Source organism: Crinia signifera, chromosome 8 (assembly GCF_055691185.1).
Source record: "Crinia signifera chromosome 8, ASM5569118v1, whole genome shotgun sequence".
In the NCBI taxonomy this organism is placed as follows: Eukaryota; Metazoa; Chordata; class Amphibia; order Anura; family Myobatrachidae; genus Crinia; species Crinia signifera.
In genome coordinates this window covers 105,066,028-105,086,690 of record NC_139224.1, presented here as the reverse complement: position 1 = coordinate 105,086,690, position 20,663 = coordinate 105,066,028, and the positions used below count along the sequence as shown (strand labels likewise).

The 20,663-nt window shown below is 40.8% G+C and overlaps 1 protein-coding gene across 2 annotated transcripts in view; it reads right to left on the bottom strand.

The window, feature by feature from the left end:
• COL11A1 (collagen type XI alpha 1 chain) overlaps window positions 1-20,663 on the bottom strand; it is a 211,714-nt gene that overhangs the window by 144,739 nt on the left and 46,312 nt on the right. For both annotated transcript variants that reach the window (XM_083156920.1, XM_083156921.1), the window contains exons 4-5: window positions 20,097-20,259; window positions 1,813-1,941 (exon numbers count right to left, since the gene is read on the bottom strand). In XM_083156920.1, the coding sequence (XP_083013046.1) occupies window positions 1,813-1,941; window positions 20,097-20,259 (292 nt within the window). The remainder of the gene's footprint in view (window positions 1-1,812; window positions 1,942-20,096; window positions 20,260-20,663) is intronic.

Sequence of the window (20,663 nt, the reverse complement as noted above, 5' to 3'; positions counted from 1 at the left end):
ATACATCAATGTGTGTTCATTGTATGTCTGCGGTGCCGCACTGTGCTGTGTGAAATTTGGTCGGGAGTGGGTGGATCTTGTTCTGCAGGATCCGGCCTCACTGCTGTGTATGTCCACACACAGCCTCCTTGTGGCACAGCAGGTCCCATTGAATGGGACTCGCTGCACCATGATGTGTAGCTGCAGCCTATGGGAGGAGAAGTAAGCCAGAGGATGTGGATCATGGCAACCAATCAACACTGAAGTAACATCTCTAATTTGCATAATATAAAATTATACAGAGCAGCTGATTGGTTGCCATGGGCCACTTCTCCTCTGACTCCTTCTTCTCAATTATCACTGCTTCATACACCTACCAATCGATACCATATGATATGTGACATATAATTCCAACTCAGGTAGTTCGTGCCTTGAGCCTTTTCCCTGCACAGTAAACATTCTGGTAATGTTCAAAACCCACTGATTCAACATATGAGAATCTTATGGGTTTCCCCACATGTTAAATGCAGAGTGATGTATTTGACACAGAGCAGCATGGGAAAATCCCATACCCTCCAACATGACCCATTCCATTAGGTACAAAATGCTCTGTTCCTGGACTTCCCTGCCAGTGGCAGTTACAGAGGTTGGACTCCAGCACAGTCCAAAATTCAAAGAGGGGGGCACATCAACTGCCAGTGAGTCCAGGACAGTGATGTTTGGTGTGGCAGTAGGTGTGGCTCCCCTATTTGAATATTGGACTGTGCTACAGGCTCACATCTGTAACTGCCACTGGCAGGGAAGTCCAGAAACAGAGCATTTTGTACCTAATGGAATGGGTCATGTTGGAGGGTATGAAATCCTGCCTCTGAGAATTAAAATACAGGGTTTCCACGCTATTTGAATTAGGCAGCACTGACAATTAGCCGCAGGGTGAACACCACATCTAACTGAGCATCTCCCTTAGTGTACGGAATAATCCTGGTGTAGTGGTATAAATGAGTGGGGTTTGCTTTGTTGTTAGAATTAATAGTGATACAATTGAGAACAATGGTGGACAAGGTTAATACAGTTTAAACTGTTTTGTCTGTCTTATATCAAGAAAAGTAGGTCTAGGGATGGCCATCGGTGGGTTACCCTTTGATGGTCATCATCAATGGTATCATTGATAGGTAACTTTGATGGTGTGCAACCAGCTGCATGGGAGCCATACATGGTTTCACCCACCCATTCTTGCTTTACAATTCAGTAGGCTGTGTGCCAATAAGAGAATGTGGTGGGGCTTCATGGGATTGTTGAGAGGCGGAGCTAAGCTCTGTATCCCAGCACTTTGTAACTAAAATAAACAATATTCATTGCTTGTGCATCATCCCTTGTGGGAAACCATGTGGTTCTCCCCATCAATGGCAACATTATTCAACATTGGTCATAGACCATCAATGATTTATAATCATCAATGGTTGCTGTAATCCATAAATCCATAAGTAGAACCCTTTAAAATAAACAACTACAATATGTGAATAGGCAATTGAGTCAGAAATACATAATAATAGTGTATATTCATATTTTACAATCTTATAAGATAGAAAAGTTGTAATAATTAGCTGGATCATTTTCAGATTACTGTAAGTGCTTGAGACAGGTTCAGGTATTGCAATATCAACCAATAAGATTCTAGTTATAATTGTATTATATACTCTAGATACTGTACCTGTAAATTAGACCTAGAATGAGATTTCTTCAGGGGGTTTGATAAATCCCCTCCTTATTCTTTGGCAAAGCACCAAAAGTCAGATTAGTAATTTCCTGTAAAATATTCTGCATCACACTCACCTCATCCACTTGTGGATCCTGAGCTTGGGGCATGTTGGGTGCTGGAGTATCACAGTCCGTCATGTAATGTTCACAGTAATCGTACGCAGCCTTGGGGTCATCTACTATAAGTAGCTGCTGGATATCACCCTGGAACAAATAATACGTACAAGTCTTAGTCGATTAAACGAGAGCAATTCACATCCAAAATGTAATCCTAATAATTTAAAACTGCATTCATTACCAGCATGGAATCTCAAGGAAACATTACTAAGAAAGGCATATATATATTATTATTATTACACAGATACAGCACATGCATAGAATGTAATACGAAACAAGTGATTAATAAGACACAAACCATGTAAAAATCCATCAAGAGAACTCAGTGACAGCTTCAGCATATACTGTAAGCAGAATTCTAAAGTTTACAGGGGAAATAATACCATATTTGCTCATTGTCCTATAAATGCTTTTCTGCAGAAATAGCTTCATTACTCTGCACATTTGCACAAGTTAATATGCATTGAAATTGCCATATTACTTTTTCTCCTGATTGAAAATGATTCCCAGTTGCCAATAGAACAGTGCCATCAAGTGGGGAAATTCATATAACCAAACAATGTGCCCAATGCTTTTCTCACATGTAATCACTTGTATACTGTAACCATAGGTGTTTCTATAATGGGTGCAGTGTGCACAGTGCACATGGGCCTCTAGGTCCAGGGGGGCCGACACAGCACACACTGCACCCATACATGGGTATGTCCCCAGAAACAAGGTGGGACGCAGTAGATTCTGGCATGAGGATAGAGTCCGCTCACCGTCAGAGAGGAGGGGGCCCGCAGCGGAGGCTGCATGCGGCTCCTCTCTTAAAAAGGCCCTGTGTATAATGTTGCAGGAGCCAGGCCATAGCCTAGGGAGGCCATATGGGCATCTAATAACATCTTTTTTCTTACTTATACCTGCTAGCATAGAGAGGTTCATGAATATTTAGGCCCATATTTGTCAAGAAATAATATAAATAATGACTAAGATTTTGTATCACCTTATATTACAGAGATAGAAAAATCTAATTGCTTCAATTTACAGTACCAAGAAGACTTCAGGTATATTGGATGGCTACAGACAGGTTTGAGCTAGTCTGGAGGGATGGATCTGCACTTGTGTGAGACGCTGGTGTTTTTTATGTAGAGTATATTTGTGCCCATGTAAATGCTATACTAGTAGGAGCTGGTACAAAGTAAAAAACATCAGAATGTCGGACAGGACAGGCTCCAGTCATCAAACTGTGCCATTCCGGAGCTTGCAGTGCCTGTCTGGGAGGGGTGTGTCCCTTCCGTGGGGGTACCTATGACAGCTGTCACTGGGGAGATCCGGGGAGACAAGTAAGGATATTATTGACATACTGTATATGAAGGACTGAACAGCACTTCACAATGTACTTCAAGATTAAAAAAAAAAACACTTAAATGCCAATCTTCCTTTTTTGCAAATCAACATTTGTTGAATAAATATAAAAGTGGTACCAAATAATTAAAATCCACATACATCTGCAAATATCATCACACAATAATGATATTTATATCACTAGCGCTGGGCAACCATGACTGAACCATTACATCAATACTTAAAAAAAAAAAAAAAGCTGCTTGGAGCATATTGGTGCCAATATCTCATAACATACTGAAGTTGCAACAATATCAAATAGAGTGCAGCAGACAGCAGCCAGAATCAGAAGTAACGAGGTACATGTCACAGTTCCAACATCAGAGGATGTCAGTACAAAGATCACACAGTAACAGAGTATTTACAGCAGTGGAATAGTACACCACAAAGCACTGGCAACCTACAGAACATCAATAAGGAGCTCACACTGTGCACGGAAAATCACATTGATCTTTGTATTACAAGTTACTTGTGATACTTGCTATCTGACAGTTCCTAAAACCTTCCAGCACCGTTGTACATATCAATATATCACAAAGCCCACAATCTGCAGCATCTAAATATTCCCATCACACAGCACAGTGTGCACTCAGTACAGAGTGAACAGGGCGGTAACTGCTGCATTAAACATTGGACCCTGAGTGCAGGTTAAGTGGAGAATCTGTGCTACAGTATCTTGCAACTAATCTATGCCTTGTTATTAATCATTTTGGAAATTCAGGTTAACTGCCAAAAACATAATATGCCATGGCAGGTCATTGAGTTAAAACCTCTTATCTCATTGCCAACCATTCCTGGAAAACTTTTCATATGTGTCACCTGGCAATGCAGGGTGCTCTGGAAGTCTGGCTTTGGATTCCAGTTTTACTTTCGATTAAAAAATAATAATAATAATAATATAAAAGTTGTCAAAATATATATATATATATATATATATATATTGCAGAAGAAAATATGACGAAAGCGGTAAAAACATTCCAGTGTACAGTACTGTACAAATAACCATGCAACCAAACTTAAATAACTTTCTGCAGAGAAACTCAGAATAGTTTCTCTGAGAGGAACTACTACTGGTATCACTGGTGGTGACATTTTAGTAAATACAGAACTGAAGAAATAGCTTTAGAGGATTTATACATTACTGTACCGGAGTGAATTGCCAAGCACGAGCATGATATTAAATTGTCATAGACGTACATTTTCTTGTCAATTTAGACGTAAAAAAGTGTGGGGTGGATTTATTAAGCTCGTTGAAGTGATAATTTGTCTGGTTTTTATCACCGGCCAATCAGCTCCTACCTGTCCTTTTTCAAACCAAGCCTGTAACTTCACAGTTAGGAGTTGATTGGCCGGTGATAAAAGCCCAGTTTATCACTTCACCGAGCTTAATAAATCTACGCCTGTATTACGGGCCCCTGATGGTGAAGTGTATAAATCAATATTTGATGATCCCTGCACTTCTGCACATGGGCGCCCGCCAGAACGGAAACTGCGATCACAGGCGACTGTCATTTTAGATCCGGCGGGGATCCGCGATGGGGTGGCAACAATGTGAGAGTGGAGGGAAGCAACTGACTGTTTTGTGGTTGCGGTCAAGAAAGCACTGGCATGTCTGGACCACTCGGGGAAGGGCTGCAGTGCCTGTGTGACATCACACGCAGCCACTATGACCTAAAATATGGCTTCCTGGCTTCGTAGCGAGGGGCAGCCAGTAATGTGCGAGTGGTTTGCTGTGTAGAGAAGCACTTGCTGTGTCTGATCATCAAAATGTGCTTTTATCAAGGTCTGTGACTCTGCCATTTATATTAATACATTTAACAAACAATGAATACTTATTGCCACAATATTTCAATAAGGATTCTTAATATTTTAGAGCTTGCAGTAGTTTATCATAAATATGCCCCTATACATATAAATATGCCCCTATACATATAAATATGCCCCTATAAAGATATATCCATACTCATCTAGCACCCACCATGTCACACGTGCGACATGGTGAAAGGCGCACACCCGCCGCCATGCACTTATGTCAAAGTCACACCTGCAGCTTATTGAAAAGCATTATCCACCACATGGCACAACGTAGCATATCAAAGAAGCCATATTGCAGCACCGATGAGTGTGGCTATATCTATCACATAAAAAAAAAAGAGGGACAGTTTGGAAGGAAAGAGGCACTGGGGTATCTGGATCCAAAGCAGAAACAGTTGAGATGAGTTCGCACTGCAATTACAGTGATATAATAGCTCATCACATAGAGTCAGATGCATCTTTGGTTAATTATTATCATCCATTGTATAATTCTGCTCCAGAACAGCATTTGTTGAATTTTTTAGTGTTGTGAAGCATAATTAAATAGGTCAACTGAGGGTTATATTGGGCCATAAAACGGACTGTAATCACACAGTAAATGATCTGATAGTATCATGCTCTTTTTTATGGTCCGCTTTCCTTTTATTCATCTGCAGAAAGCCGTATTTTCCTAACACTACTGCTAGAATGAAGATTAGAGAGTGGCAGCATTACTCGGGAATCAGATTTTGCAGCAAATCAGACCATTTCAGAGAGTTACAGCAAATTAAACTTTTCAGTTTTTTTGTTTGCTTCACAACGCTGTCGTCCATTTGAACATACTATGTCCTAAAATGAAGTTGAAGTTGGGTGACACATTTTGCTACATTATTGCTATATGTTAAGAAATAATGAAAATAGTTTTAGAAGTCCACATATGGAGATCCCAGAGATGGAAATTCATGTGGAAACTAGGATAGTTGCGGTGGTGGAGAAGTGGAGGAAGGATGGGGTTCAATCCTTATGTTCTTACAGTTTTATGCATCATTTTGTATCTACTGTATCTACCCTCATACCACTCTTGTTCCTCTCCATGGCCTCATGCCACCTCTGTCACTAGCATCAAGTCTACCATGTACCTATTTTATCCATCCCTCCTCCTTCTCACTTTCCACTGTTGGGAAGGTGGGGTAATTGTGTGTGTGTGTGTGTGTGTGTGTGTGTGTGTGTGCTGGGTGCAGATCTTTCCAGCATCAAGCACAGATACTGTAGATTAAGTGATGTGCAGTCATGGTGGGCAGGGAAAGCAGAGCCTCACCTATCATACTACAGGAGGTTTTTACAATAAAAATTAATACAATAATACAAAAATGATATTTAGAACTTAAAAATGTCATGTTTGCTTTATTCATATAATATTTGTATTATTCTTTATTCATATAATATTTGTATTATTCTAATCATTTTTAAAGTGAAATCATATATGTGTGTGGAAATATGGCTATGATACTAGCTTTAGTACAAGGTACTAAGAGCATAGTTATCTACCCTCCTGCATTCTTCAGGAGACTCCCTGAAATAGCAGCAATCTCCCTCTCTCCCTCTATAGTCTAGCAATCTCCCTCAGTTCACCTAGCCTACATTACACTGTTACATTTTTTGGGGGGAAAAGTATTTTAAACAATAGATACATTTACATTGAATCATCATCACCATTTCCCAGCATTTTACCAAGTATAGTATCTCTTACTAACTGCTTTGGGGCTCATCTACATTTATATATTTATTTATTTATTTATTGTTACATTTGGATACAAGTCATTTTAAAAGATTGTAGCAGTACACACCACCGTTTCTAGGTGCCACCTTCACAATCTCTTTTCACAATCTCTCCATTTATGGAAATAGACACACCCTTTGGGTGGAGCATGACACGCCCCCTCAATGGGGCGCTGTGCAGAAGTCTAATACCAACAATAATCTCACTGCGACTAGTTTTCAAAAGTAGGCCAGTATGACTCAGAGGCATTGGTGCTAATGGGTTGTGAGCCCAGGTGCAAATATATAATTTAGGTCCCCGTCCTCCATCCCAACATAAATTCACAAAATGCAACATGGCAGTGGGTGACATGGAGAGAGTTGAGGAGGCAGAGTGTGACAGGGAAAAACAGTGGTCGACAGGAAGACGGTGACAGGGGCAGCAGTGGGCTCCTTAGTCCTCAGGGGCCCAGTTGCACTACTGAACCAATGTGGTAGTTTTGACAAAACGGTTGACATGGTCATTTAGGACAACACGTTGACTGTCTAATGTCAACAGGTACAACTGTTTAGCTTGACAATGGTCAACACACATATGGGCAATAAATGGGTTTTAAAAAAATCATATTTTTTACTTATCACAGTCTACCATCCACAGAGACTACAGTATCGGAGGGTGGCACCATGCCCAAAGCATCACATGTGGATGCGGTACACTTATTGACATGTTACAGTGTGAATTTTTTTTTTTAAATGGTGTCAACTGTATTGCGACAACCATTTTTATGTTGATTTTTTTAGTCATGTCAACCTTTTCTACACGACGACCACCCTATAGACCTTTTCATGTCAACATGTCAACCTATCTATACTGTTGAACTTCCTACCCTGTAAACCATATGGCATCAACCAAATATGTGTCAAGCCATTGATCCATACCCTACTAGCAAGGGCCTCTCCAGCCAGTGATCTCACTGCCCCACTTTTTCCATCCTTCCCATCCCTTTTTACCCACTGAACATACCCACCTGTTTGTCGCTCTCATCACTGTCCCTTATTTCACCCAACTACCTCTATTTGTGCCCCTCACCACCTTACTATATTATCTCGGTCCCTCCCCCACTTTCTTTGATTCCTGTCCACCTCCTCTGCTCTCTCCCTCTCTGTTATTCCTGACCCCCTCATTTACCACATCTCTCTTATCTGTTATCTAACTGATTTGATTATTACTGGTGTTATGACTTGCAATTTAGATGATATGCTGCTGTACTACTGTATGTGTGATACCAGTTCATTCGGTTATCAAAGTACATGGAGTGTATCATATACTGTAGATACATAAATGCTTATGAATTGTGTTATTTCCATACATACTGTTGTAATGCAATTTAGGTTGGCTGTCAGTACTGGAATATACAATATGGTTAGCAGTAAAAGCTGAAAATATGCATTTTTAATGGAACTTTCCTGTATAACTAAGGGGAAAAAGTACATCTCCAGTATACATAACTAAGAAAGGAATGTGATATAAAAGTAGCTGTCCAGCCAATGGAAAGTAGGGGTGTTGCCTTCTGAGGGAGAATAGACTGCAGTTAATTCTGAGAGATGATAGAGGGCAGCACAGGGAAGCTGTTGGTTCCCAGTACCAGTTTATAGCAATTAGACCAATATATACAGTATAATAATTTATCAACCTGCTCAGCTTCCAGTACTGTGTAGCAGTTGCTGCAGAATCTAGAGATTGGACTGTTTGAAACAAAAACCTAGTCATGGATGAGTGACAGTTTTTGGCAGTTTTCCAGCATTTTAAAGCAAATAGTCAACTGTCATTTACTCTCACCCATTACCAGGTTTTTGTTCCAATCAGCCCAATCTGACAATCGATCTGCAGATGTATGGCCAGCCTTTAGGCTGCATATTGCAGTTTCATCCAGGGCTCCAGCATCAGCAGCATAACATTACCAGCAATGAGTTCCAGCAATAGTGGATGAATGGCTTAAAAAATAACATAGCTTTGCATCCCCCATTGCAGGCTATAGGGATTGTGCTAACAAAGAAGATATCTGCGGAAGCCCTATTGTTAAATAATGCCACTGTCACAGGTATCTCGTGGTCCTACTGGGAATTACTTCTTAAAATTCAGCATGTGCAAAGTGTTCTCTACTTACTTCTGCCCTGCTGCACTGAGTGGATTAAACCTCATCAGGATGGAATGTTACAGGACAGAAATACAGGAAAAATACTCGTCTGAGACCTGTAAATTTCATCTCTGGGAAACTCATTACTTCTCCCCACTTTCTGCAGCTCGGAGCCTAGGTACCCTTCTGTGCCAGAACCGAGACACTCAAATAAATACACTAGACGTGATCAAATTAACACCTTCACTGCCAGGAAACTACCCAAGATCTCTATCATGAAAATAAATATTAACCATTTAAATGTTAGCAGCTATTGGGGTTTCCTGTACAATAATAACTTGCAAAGAAGATACACACGTGCTAATATTTATAATTGTGATCATATTTGAGCTTACATATTTTTGATGACACAAAAGTTGTGTCATCATCCGCATTTAATCATTCTTATTACTAAAAAACTGTATTACTATAAATAGGCAGCCTAGACCATTTGAATGTATTGCCCATGCTTATAAGGCTTCATTTTGCGATATTTAGATTGGTGCATGTGTCAAATCAATCTTGTGAAAACTCATTTTCAAAATGTTTGCTTTATTAAAATGTATACAATTCTGTGCAGTTTGAATGGTATCTCAAAGCCAGATGTTGCGGTTTCAGATTTGAATAATGTTCTAAGGGCAGCTTTATGCTGGTGCAGCGTAATTTCCACTTGGACGTGCCTTGGGGGCAGAGCCGAACTTCCCATTAGGCACGTGAGGCCTAGGGGCGGTACATGTTCGGGGGGTTATACTTGGATGCTTGTGACAGTACTGTCAGCATGAAATGTACCAGTACTGGCAAAATATCCATTGTTGTACCATATTCCATCTTGAATAGACTAAATAGATAGGACATGCAGATACTGCCCATGTAAACTGTCCTACTTAGTAAATATGTATAGATAATAACAAAAATAAAAATGCCAGTTAGTGGTTTTTTATTAATTCATTAAGTTGGCTATTATCATATGTGGGCTCATAATTAATCAATAAAAGTAAAACAATAAAGCGGGGATGGCTGTTATTGTTGTGCCTAGGGGCGTACTCCTCCTTAAATACGCCCCTGCTTGGGGGCACACCAGCAAAGAGAGGGCAAGTCCTTGCAGCCCCACATCACATAGCCTTGCAATTGGGGATCCTACTTTGCCTGCCTCAGGCAAGCGAAGCAGAATCATCGATAAGCAGCCCCAATGGAAGCCATTTCTCAGCGATAACTCATAGGTCTAGATCCCATGTATCATCACCCAATAATGGGTCCTTTACAGCATGGTAACAATGGGATACAAATACGATAGCCCGATAGTATTATGGAGCTAAAAAAAAAAGGAAAATTTAACTGTACGGTATATTACTACATTTACTACACATTTAAAGTTACCCATTGAGTTATTGTATAAACTTGGTTAGAACTTTTTTTTACATCACCCTCTGTACAAAAATGTTCACTGCATTTGATAAGCAATAGACATTCTGCAATATTACCTAGGCAGTCATAAAACAAGAGTGTTTATTGTTTTTCAACAGGAGCAGTTACTGCAGATTTATCATTTCTATTTGTCTGTGAAGAGTAATTGTCAAACTGTTTGTACAACAAATTGTGACTGCCGCCTATACTATGCATGTATGAAATGAGTTCCATCTGGAAACTACGTTGAATTCCAGAGCTGTGCCACAATCAGACATTTCTGTCCTCATAAATCTCCGTTCTAAGCACCCGACTGAAGGTATTTGCATGCCAGACTGCAATAATGTTACAAAGGATCATGCAGATGTCTATGTAGCCTCCTTCACATTCAGCACAATAAGGGAAGCCATGATTATTTTCTTTGTTGAAGCAAATTGATTTTTGTGATTTATAATTGTTAAGTTAAAGGGCCTCACTTAGCAGACATTTATGTTACTTGTCAATTTCTCTCTACTACATAGTATAATTGAAGAGACTTACACAACACAATCCCAAATGTAATATTTGGTGTCAATGATGTTTAAACATAGCTTTAAGGGGGTAATGTATTTTTCTGGATAAATATAGAATTTGGCTGCAGATAAGAACCACTTGGCCTATCTAGTATGCCCCTTTTAAACCATAATTTTTACCTCAAACCCTATTTAAACCTTATTTATTTTAAGGATATCCTTAGCATCCTTAAATTGGTCTACAGTATTAGTCTATACCACCTCTGATGGGTGGCTATTCCACTTCTCACTACTATATGAGAACAGCCTCCTGGAAGAGTGGACAAGTCTCCCAGCCGGATGTCCCCTGAACAGCCCACTTTATGTGCAGCATCGCCCCTCAATGGTCAATAAGTGGGTGGTCCGACGATGAGATTTGCGCTGATTCACATAATCATAGACCTTCCGCAAAATGCCAGTAATCTCGGCATTGTGTAGACTGGGTTGGGCCATGATGGCGCTGTCAAGCCCTTATTTGTCCCCTACTAGGCACAATCCCCCACACTCCTCCCCTTATGCTGCGCTGCTTTGCCAAACTTGGCTTCCCCCTTTGGGGGAATATTGGCAAGTATGTTCTTAATATTTCTCTTCTTTGAAGATTGTTTTCTTCTTTTACCTTATTAAAACCCTTGATATATTTGAAAGCTTATATCATGTCATCTCTATATCAAACTATACATTTTTAAGATATTTTAGCCTTTTCAAATACGTTTGGTGCTGTAGGCTCATTTATTTGCTGTTATATTTATATCCTTCTGCAGATATGGCCTCTAGAACTGGACACAGTATTCTAGATGAGGCAGTACCAATGACCTATACAGCAACATAATTACATTATACATTATATACTTCCTGCTACTGATAAGACCCACAAGTCTCCTTTTTCAACTGTTTCTGATTATCCTTATCTCCTATAAATGGTATAAAAAGTTGTTACTGTATGAAAAGTTGACCAAACTGTATACAAGTATAATAAAGTTTTAGCTCCATCAAAAATGTAATTTTGTCTATGAACTCTCTTCTTCTATTTAGAAACCATGAGGATCCACAAGGTAATTTGATGTATGTATAACGGCCTATAAAACTTTGACTATCATAGGACTGTAGGCGCCAAGAGGGGTAATTGACTTCAGTCCCAGACATTGGACCCCTATGGTTTTACTACTTGGAGGAACTCAATGCAAAATACTTCCTGAAAAAGTGTTTGATAGTCTCTAATATGAAGGAGAGAGGCTGAGAATATATACTGGTATGAATAATATCAGGTACTTGTGAGTTATCTGGGCGCCCGATTTCGAAATCGGGTCGGATCGGGACATCGCATCGCATCGCATGCGACCATCGGATGCGATGCGATGCGATGCGATGACCCGATTTTTCCATAGGAATCAATGTTAAAATGGACTGAGTCCATTTTAACATGGAATTCAATGGGAAAAAGGGGTTATTTTCATACCCCTACTATCCAAGTGGGCATGGAGTTGGATATAAACCTGTGGCGAGCCCCCTGGATATAAACCTGTGGCGAGCACCTGTGGCGAGCCCCCCCATACCGTCCCCTCGCGGGGCTCGCTACGCTCGCCACGCTTCGGGCTCGGTGGCTCGCTACGCTCGCCACAGGTTTATATCCAACTCCATGCCCACTTGGATAGTAGGGGTATGAAAAGGACCCCTTTTTCCATAGGAATCATTTTAACATTGATTCCTATGGAAAAATCGGGTCATCGCATCCGATGGTCGCATGCGATGCGATGCGATATCGCATCGCATCGCATCTGATTGTATGCCTTAACTTAAGGCATACAATCAAAAAATCGGGCGCCCAGATAACTCACAAGTACCTAATATCACAATAAAAAAATATCTGTACAATAATCCAACAATGCAATAGGCAGATGCTATTTTACTGTTTTATTGTTGGAATACACATGACAACTACAATTACATTTACAGCTGAACCATTTACTCTAATGCTGTGTACACACGGGGGCGATAGGGGCTGAAATAGCTTGAAATAAGGTCGCTGGCGACCATATTGCCAGTGATGGGAGTGTGCCCTGGCGATAAATCGCCGGGTGCGCACTATCGCTTTCTACCCCTTTCTAATCGCTGGTCGCATGATGAAAAGGAGAAACTGAGCAATATATTGCTCAGCAACATATTGCTAGCAATATATTGCTGAGCAATATATCTCCCCCATGTGTACGGGGCTAAAGAAGCCGTGGTTATTTTAATTGAATGGAGAAACATCCAGCAGCAGTGTCTGGTGTCTCTTGTATTATAAACAGTACTCATGCAAACTAGTGCAGAGCCAGTAACCAAAATAGTCTACGTAGTTGAATTAAAAAACAAACAAATGACACTTAAAACACAAATGGTTAAAGTTCTGGCATCAGGGGTGTTGTAATGGTTAGTATTATATTGTATATATTGTATATTCTCCCCGTGTTTGCGTGGGTTTACTCTGGGTACTCCGGTTTCCTCCCACAATCCAAAAATATACTGGTAGGCCAATTGGCTTCCAACAAAATTAGCCCTAGAATGAATGTGTGTGCATGTATATAATATAGATTGTAAACTCCACTGGGGAAGGGACTGATGTGAGTGTTCAACTATACTCTGTAAAGCGCTGCAGAATTTGTATGCCCTATATAAGAAACTGTTAATAAATAAATAAGTTCCAAAAATATACTGTAAAAAAATGTGTTTGATAATGGCCAGAAAGGCAGTAAAATGGAGATAGCTATTCTTTACATTTTATTTCAAAGCATCTAATATGAAGGAAACTATTCTTATTTATTAACTGTATTGTGGCTAGGATTCTGCCCTGAATGTAGTCATCATCCCCCACAGCCCCCTATACTTTAACAAGACTGCAATAATGTGAAAGGGATTTTGGAATAGGTGTACTATGTGGCAGGAATTAAAGTACCAGCCACCCAGTTCTTAACTGTCATATTACAGGCTGGGTTTGAAAAATGAGAAATGGCAGGAGCTGTTTGTTAGTAATGTATCTCTTTCTACTTTATCTCTTATCAAGCTTTAGTACATCTGCACCTCTGAGAAAAAAGACTTATTGATCATTCCTCAGAAGTTGTTCCCTTATTGTCAACCCTACCTTAATAAATATTGGCTCTTGTATAGCAGACAGGAATATTCCTGCTAGGAAAAACCAACGCTATCAGTAGCTTGGACTGGGACTCATGGCGGGAAAAAAAAAATGTGGGATATAATATATAGTTTCAGTTTATTTATTATTGTCTTTATTTCCTAAGTGAACTTTATGAGGAAGGTACATATAAGAGCAGCTCTCCCATTATTTTCATATATAAGAGGCATTTGTTGGGACCTGCATTTGGAGGGCATGCTGGTTCCTGCTACAAGGAGAATTTAGGGGGAACTCCTGTTAGGCTGGCTCTCAACTTAGATATATTGGTAAGTGCTGTTATCATGTAGCCTTACAGTAGGCAATTATTTGGCCCAGATTTGGTGCTGTTGTCATGCAGTGTAGGACTTCCGGTATCAGAGAAGCCTTGACGAGACCCAGAAATGTCTCATATCTTTTGCAAAATATATGTAACTAAGATCTCTCTGGCTAAACCAGCCTCTGCTCTGCCCCCTCTCTCTATGACGCTGCCGGGGCTCAACGTAACTATCTGGTGACCAGCCCCGGTGCAAAGAAGGTGCCAGTGGGGGGGGGGGTGAAAGCGAGACCCGGCTGGCTGCCGAACTGACATCGGCACCGCTGAGGGGACCCACTGATGTGGACACGCTGCGCTGCTGAGGAGATCCGGCGCCGATATGGAGGTACAGTAACAAGACAGTTTATACTGTGGGAGGGGAGGGGGGCACAGGATGCCTGGTCGGGTGGGGTGGGATGGATGAAGATCTTCACTCACTCTCTCCTCTCTTTTTACTTCTGTCTTGCACTATCTTCCTCCCCAGCCACTTCTCTCTCCTGTTTTTTTCCCTCCCCTTTCCCCTGTCTCACCCCCTCTCTCTCTCTTTCCCTACCCCTCTTTATCCCCCTCAACCCCCCTTGTCTCCCCCCACCACTCATCCTCCCCTTGTCTCATCTCTCTCACTCGCTCTCCCCCTGCCCCACTCACTCTCCTCTTTCTTTCTCTCCACTGTTCTCTTTCCCCATTCACCTGTTTTCTCTCAACCCTCTTCAACTCCCCCTCCATCAATCTGCCCCTTTTCTCTTTCTCCTCCCCAGCTATCTATTTCCTGCCTTTCCCCTCTCTCTTTCTTCTCCCCATTCTGTTGCTCTTCCTGAAACTGTCTCTACCAGACTCTCTCTCTCCTTTCCTCCCTGACATTCTCTCTCACTCCTGCTCATACCTCTCCCTTTCTCGCTTGCTCCTCTCCCTCTTTCTCCTCACATTACTTCTCTTTTCCTGACCACCCCTATCTCACATCTTTCCCCAGCATCGTTTTGGTCTCTCAGCGGCACGAGGGGGGCCCATAGCAAAATCTTGCTTTGGGGCCCAAAGAGATCTAGTTATGCCTCTGTATTAAGCTTAACATTATTGTGAAAACTGCAGGTATTAAACCCTTGTGCAAATAGAAGTGTTTCTTGTACTCCCATCTAGAGCTGTGCTACTGCTTGGATTAAGAGGCTGATAAATAAACATTTACAGCCAGCATCTTGTACTCGCTTCAAGGCATTGAGCTGACAGGCATCTATCAGCACTGTCCAAAGGCATAAAATACTCTATGTGGATATAACCCAAAGCTCCACTTCATATCTTATCAGTTACGAAGAGGAAAAGTAAACAGACGTGTAAATGATTCTGTACAGTGTCAAGTACACTGAAGAGCATTTTCAACACTGACATACTGTAGATCAAGTTACGAAAAACTCCAGTGACTTCTCATGTTTTGAGTATCGTTGTTAACAAGTATTACTTTATATTTGAAGGCCAATAAATGTGAATTAGAGGCAGCATACAGATGGTAAACTGCTGCTTCAAATAATTAATGTACAAATAAACTAAGATGTGGTTTATATAAAGACAGTAACTGAAACAACTATGGAAACTTTGCCATCAAATAATACACATTGTGACCATAATAAAATGTTACCTACTATTATTAATCCAATGCAATGTCCACATATTTAACCCTCTGTGAGAGATGTGCACATTTGTCCTTAAAAAATGCCAGCTTCACTCCCATTTGTTATATCAATTCAAATAAAAAATGTTTTGTAAAACAAGATTAGAATTCTTATATAAGGTAAACATTACAGGTTTTTCTGATCAATTAAAATGTTTGCTTGGAAATGTTCACACCTATTTTGACAAATTCACTTGGTACTCAAAGGGTTAACCACAAGATCATTCCTTAGCTTACTATAGTTAAAAATGAGTTTGATGAGGGGAGAAGCTGAAGACCCATCAGTTATATATTTATTTCATAACTCTCAGATCTATTATTATTATTATCATTTATTTATAAGACACCGCAAAAGGGAATAAAGCACCTTGCCAAAAACAGTAGGATGTAAAATTAGAGTAATATCATAGCAGAACAGACAGAAACAAGATGAAAGGTGGGAGAGATCCACTCATTGTATAAAAATAACAAATGAGATGAGTAGAAGTGAGGCAACAAAACCTGTGGGGTCACTAGGTGTTTGCAGGTTGTGCAGGCCAAACCCAGGTGTCAGCCCCTGAGGGGTGATGCCACATTGCTGGCTCCTGCTCAGCAACAGAAGAAGGACATTGTAATATTTAGTGCAGAACCCAGCTCTAGGGTCAACCTGCATCTCCTGGACCCCTGAAGTTGCAAAAAACAAGTCCATGCCTCCAACTGATGAGGACATGACCCCAACCCATGAGGTCACGCCCCCATTTTTCTCCACATAGACTAACGAATCTGGTGTCCAAACAAATAGGGCAGAACAAAATGAACAGAGCAGCATAAGGGGGATAGGGAACAAAGACGGTATGGAGACCAAGGTGTAAGTGCCCCAGGAGGAGAGCCATATCTCAGTTGTGCCATACTTGCCTAATTTAGAAAATTTGCTTCAGGAAAATTATAGTCTGTAGTAGAAAGCAGGCACAATGGGTGGTGTGTAGTTGAGGGGACACGCCATGCTCCACCCAATGGTGTTTCTAGCTCCACACATGAGTGTATCTAAGCTTAAATGCTTGTTGCTAAATATTTCTATATAGCATCAGTAACATTGTATTTTGGGAAATGTTTCAATTATTGGCACTAACATTGCTGCTTTCAATACTCGATTTTTATGTGCATCTATTTGTTGTGATATTTCTTCTCTTCTCTGTACATGTGATGCACTGGCTATGAATTCCAAATGCAACTGGACTTTGTGTGAATTTTTACTTTAATGATTGTCTCTTGGTAAAAATTTAACTTTACTATTTTTTTCATTATTTCACATTCCACATCTCATACACAAAAGCTGTAGCAGCAGACACTGAGATATGAAGACAGAGATCACAGGGGTCAGGCAAGATGTACTCTCTTGCCAGGGGTCGTAGATTTTGCTGGGGGTCAACAGCAGATGCAGATGAGCTTGTTCCAAGGTTTGCTAGTGACAGCAGCAAACCACTGCCCAGAAATTCCTAAGTGGAACATTGTCTGTAGTGAAGAATCAAAAGAGCTGGGAGATTTGATTTTTAATATATGGAAGCAGCAGTGCTTAAAGTGGTCATGCAGAGGTGGGGGAACTCATTTCTCTATGCCACCTAATTACACCATCTCCCCTCCCCCCATTAGGCAGAGACAGGGCCAGTGGTTGGAATTTTGGCATTCCCGTGCAAACTAGAATGCTTTTCTGTGAGAATTACTGTGCAGGACCAATGTGGAGGTTACAATGTTCCACCTCAGCATTAGAGGTGGTGGAACTCAGTTCCACCCCGTTCCCCCTCACTTTAACCCCTGGGAAGCAGGCAATGAAAGCTACAAATGGGACTCTCCTACAGCATCCTAACAACTATGAATTGTGCTGGTCATGTGGACAGTAAGAGGAGAACACAAAACAAAAAGTGCCCTACTCATGATATCTTAGAATTTGAAGGAAAGGGTGCAGAACACAGAGTATAATAGTGGGTCAGAGATTACATGGAGGGAAGAAGGGCATGGTTTAAGAGGAAATAGAAGTATTTGTTAACGTTTGAGTTTTTAGGGCATACAGTATGATAGCCTGAGCTGGAAAGGGAGTGAGTTCCAGAGGTGTGGAGCAACATGGCAGACATCTTGTAGGCATGACAGAGAAGAGACAGTTATAGCAAAGGGGGTGACTGTTAGAGGGGAGTATTGATGGAAATAAGGCCTAGATATAGGGAGCATAGGAGTGAATGAGTATTTTATGTGTGAAGGTAAGGAATTCTTGTGGAATTAGACAGATAGGGAGTCTGGAGGGTTGGTGTTACTTTCTTTTCCCTATCACCTGTAACCTAAAGCTGCTTTCATCGCAATCTTTTTCTCACCTAAATTCTGCGTACATTGATAGGGAGTCTAGATTGGCAGAGAGGGAAGTTCAATGCACAGTGATATGAGAGGAAAATGAGGCAAACATAGCAAAAGTGGGCAAACAGGATAGTTTTTACTTCTACATTTGGAATTACCAACTCTGTTTTACCATTTCATACATTTGCAGTGCATGCTACACTCAGCTGTGCACATGGATATAACACAAACAAATCTACATACACTTATTCCTTACTTAAGTTTCTTTAAGTTAAAACAAGTACAATGTCTTACAGAATGCTTTCAGTATACTCAGCTAACGAGTAGGGCAGGTTCATATTTAATTAATCAATTGTAGATATTAGTGGCCCTGAAGGAACTCCTATGTGATGCCCCTGGTTTCCTAGAAAGATAAAAGTCTACTCATTTGAAATGCAGTTCTGTCATCAGATCTTCTGGAATTATTTTTTTCATTATCTAGCAAGTACAAAAATAGTGTTTCAAGCCAGAGACAGAGAATTAAATCCAATGTGCTTTGCTTTCTCTTGTGCAGCTCTCTCCAGCTGGCACAGCTCTAGAATTGTGACATATTGAAGAAGCCAGACCAGGAGCCAATACTCTGTTCTCACAGCCAAACTCGAAGGTAATTTGTCAGACTGCAATGTGCTGGGTCCCAGGCTGAACTCCTCTCCATTCTACAGCTCTATTGCTGAGCAGGTTGGAGTATGCCTGCCCTGGAGAGAGCAGTGTGCTGTACAAAATCCTCCTCTCTGGGGATCCCTGCTTTTCTTAATAATAAAAAAGATGTGTTGACTATAGAGGTAGGGATTACTTGTAATTTATATTGACTGATTTCCTCCTGTATGTTTTCTAGTAGAGTTCCCCAATGAATCAATTGATCAGATTAGAATATACTGGAGGAATTGGTCCACCAGGGTCTATGGATGAAATGTATTTCTTTCTTTTTTTTTCACCTGAGCTCAACAGGGCATGTGGGAGTTTCCATTGGTGCTAATAAAAGTAGATATAGAGTGAAAAGTTTTAGGTTATTAAACACCTTGTATCTTTGTATTTTACACACGGTCTCGGCCTCTGGGAGGGTAAGCGCCCTCTGGGAGACCACCATATGATGTAATGGTAATGATGCGGGGGCCGGTCCGGCGTGTCATGTCATGATGTAGAGGTCCGGCATGTAACATGACGAGGTGGATGTCTTGACATAAGTCCGCCCGCACGGCTCCTATTCTCACTACCAGACTGCAGCCGCCGCTTTTGTGTCAGTCAATAGCTGATGACTGCCTGGCGGCAATAACAAGATCATCTTGCAGCAGCCGGGTTAACCATCTGTTACTGACTGCCCGGCGGCATCAAAAGTTTGCAATGGGCCCCAGCCGCCTAAAAAAGTGAGTGAGGTGAATCCCCCGGTTCCCTCTGGGCAAGTCTGATCCTGGACAGATAGATAACTACAACTGGTGCTGTTATAGTAACTCTAGTACTAGCATTATGTAGCCCATTTACTAATGACCCATATCACACTGATCATGTGAACGAAAGCAGATCTCACTGTGTACTTAATAAATACAGTCTTTGTGAACTTTTACACTTGTTCATATGTCAGAAGAAAGCTGCAAAAGTGGGTAATATATAATGCTGCACTGGCATATTTATATTTATTAGCTTATGACACAGACCCTATAGGGGATGAGTTTGCAGTTTTAATTAGACTCACCTCAAACACCTCTTCATCCAGGATGCGAGTCCCAAACACAGCGATGCCATTGGTATCCAGAACAGGTTTATCACTTCTTGGAAGGGCCTTAGTAATCTTCTTTTTGCAGTCCACAATCATTGTGACCGTGTTCTTTTCCACACTGATTGCAATCCGGTGCCACCTACAGGAATGAATAAAGCCACACATTCAATGAGGCATTCAGAGGCAGAACACGGAATTACCCCTATGCTACTTTGTGCACCACCTACAACATGCCTGGTTATAAGATAAAGCCTAAATAATTAAAGATAACTTTTTTACTTTATACAGTTTTATGAAATAATTTCAAAATACAGCTTATAATGCAAGAGCTGAAATAGTTACATGAACAATTAATAATTAAAGGGGAAATGGTAACAACTGTGCGAAAAGGGATGCTAAATGAAGGGGGGTATTTCTTAACAACCAGGGGCCAAATAATAGGGTGTAAGAATCAGAAAGTAAGAGATTTTTGGAGAGTTTTCGAATTTTGTTAAAGCAGCAATCATTTACATTGCAACATCAACCTGGGTCTGCACTGTAAAT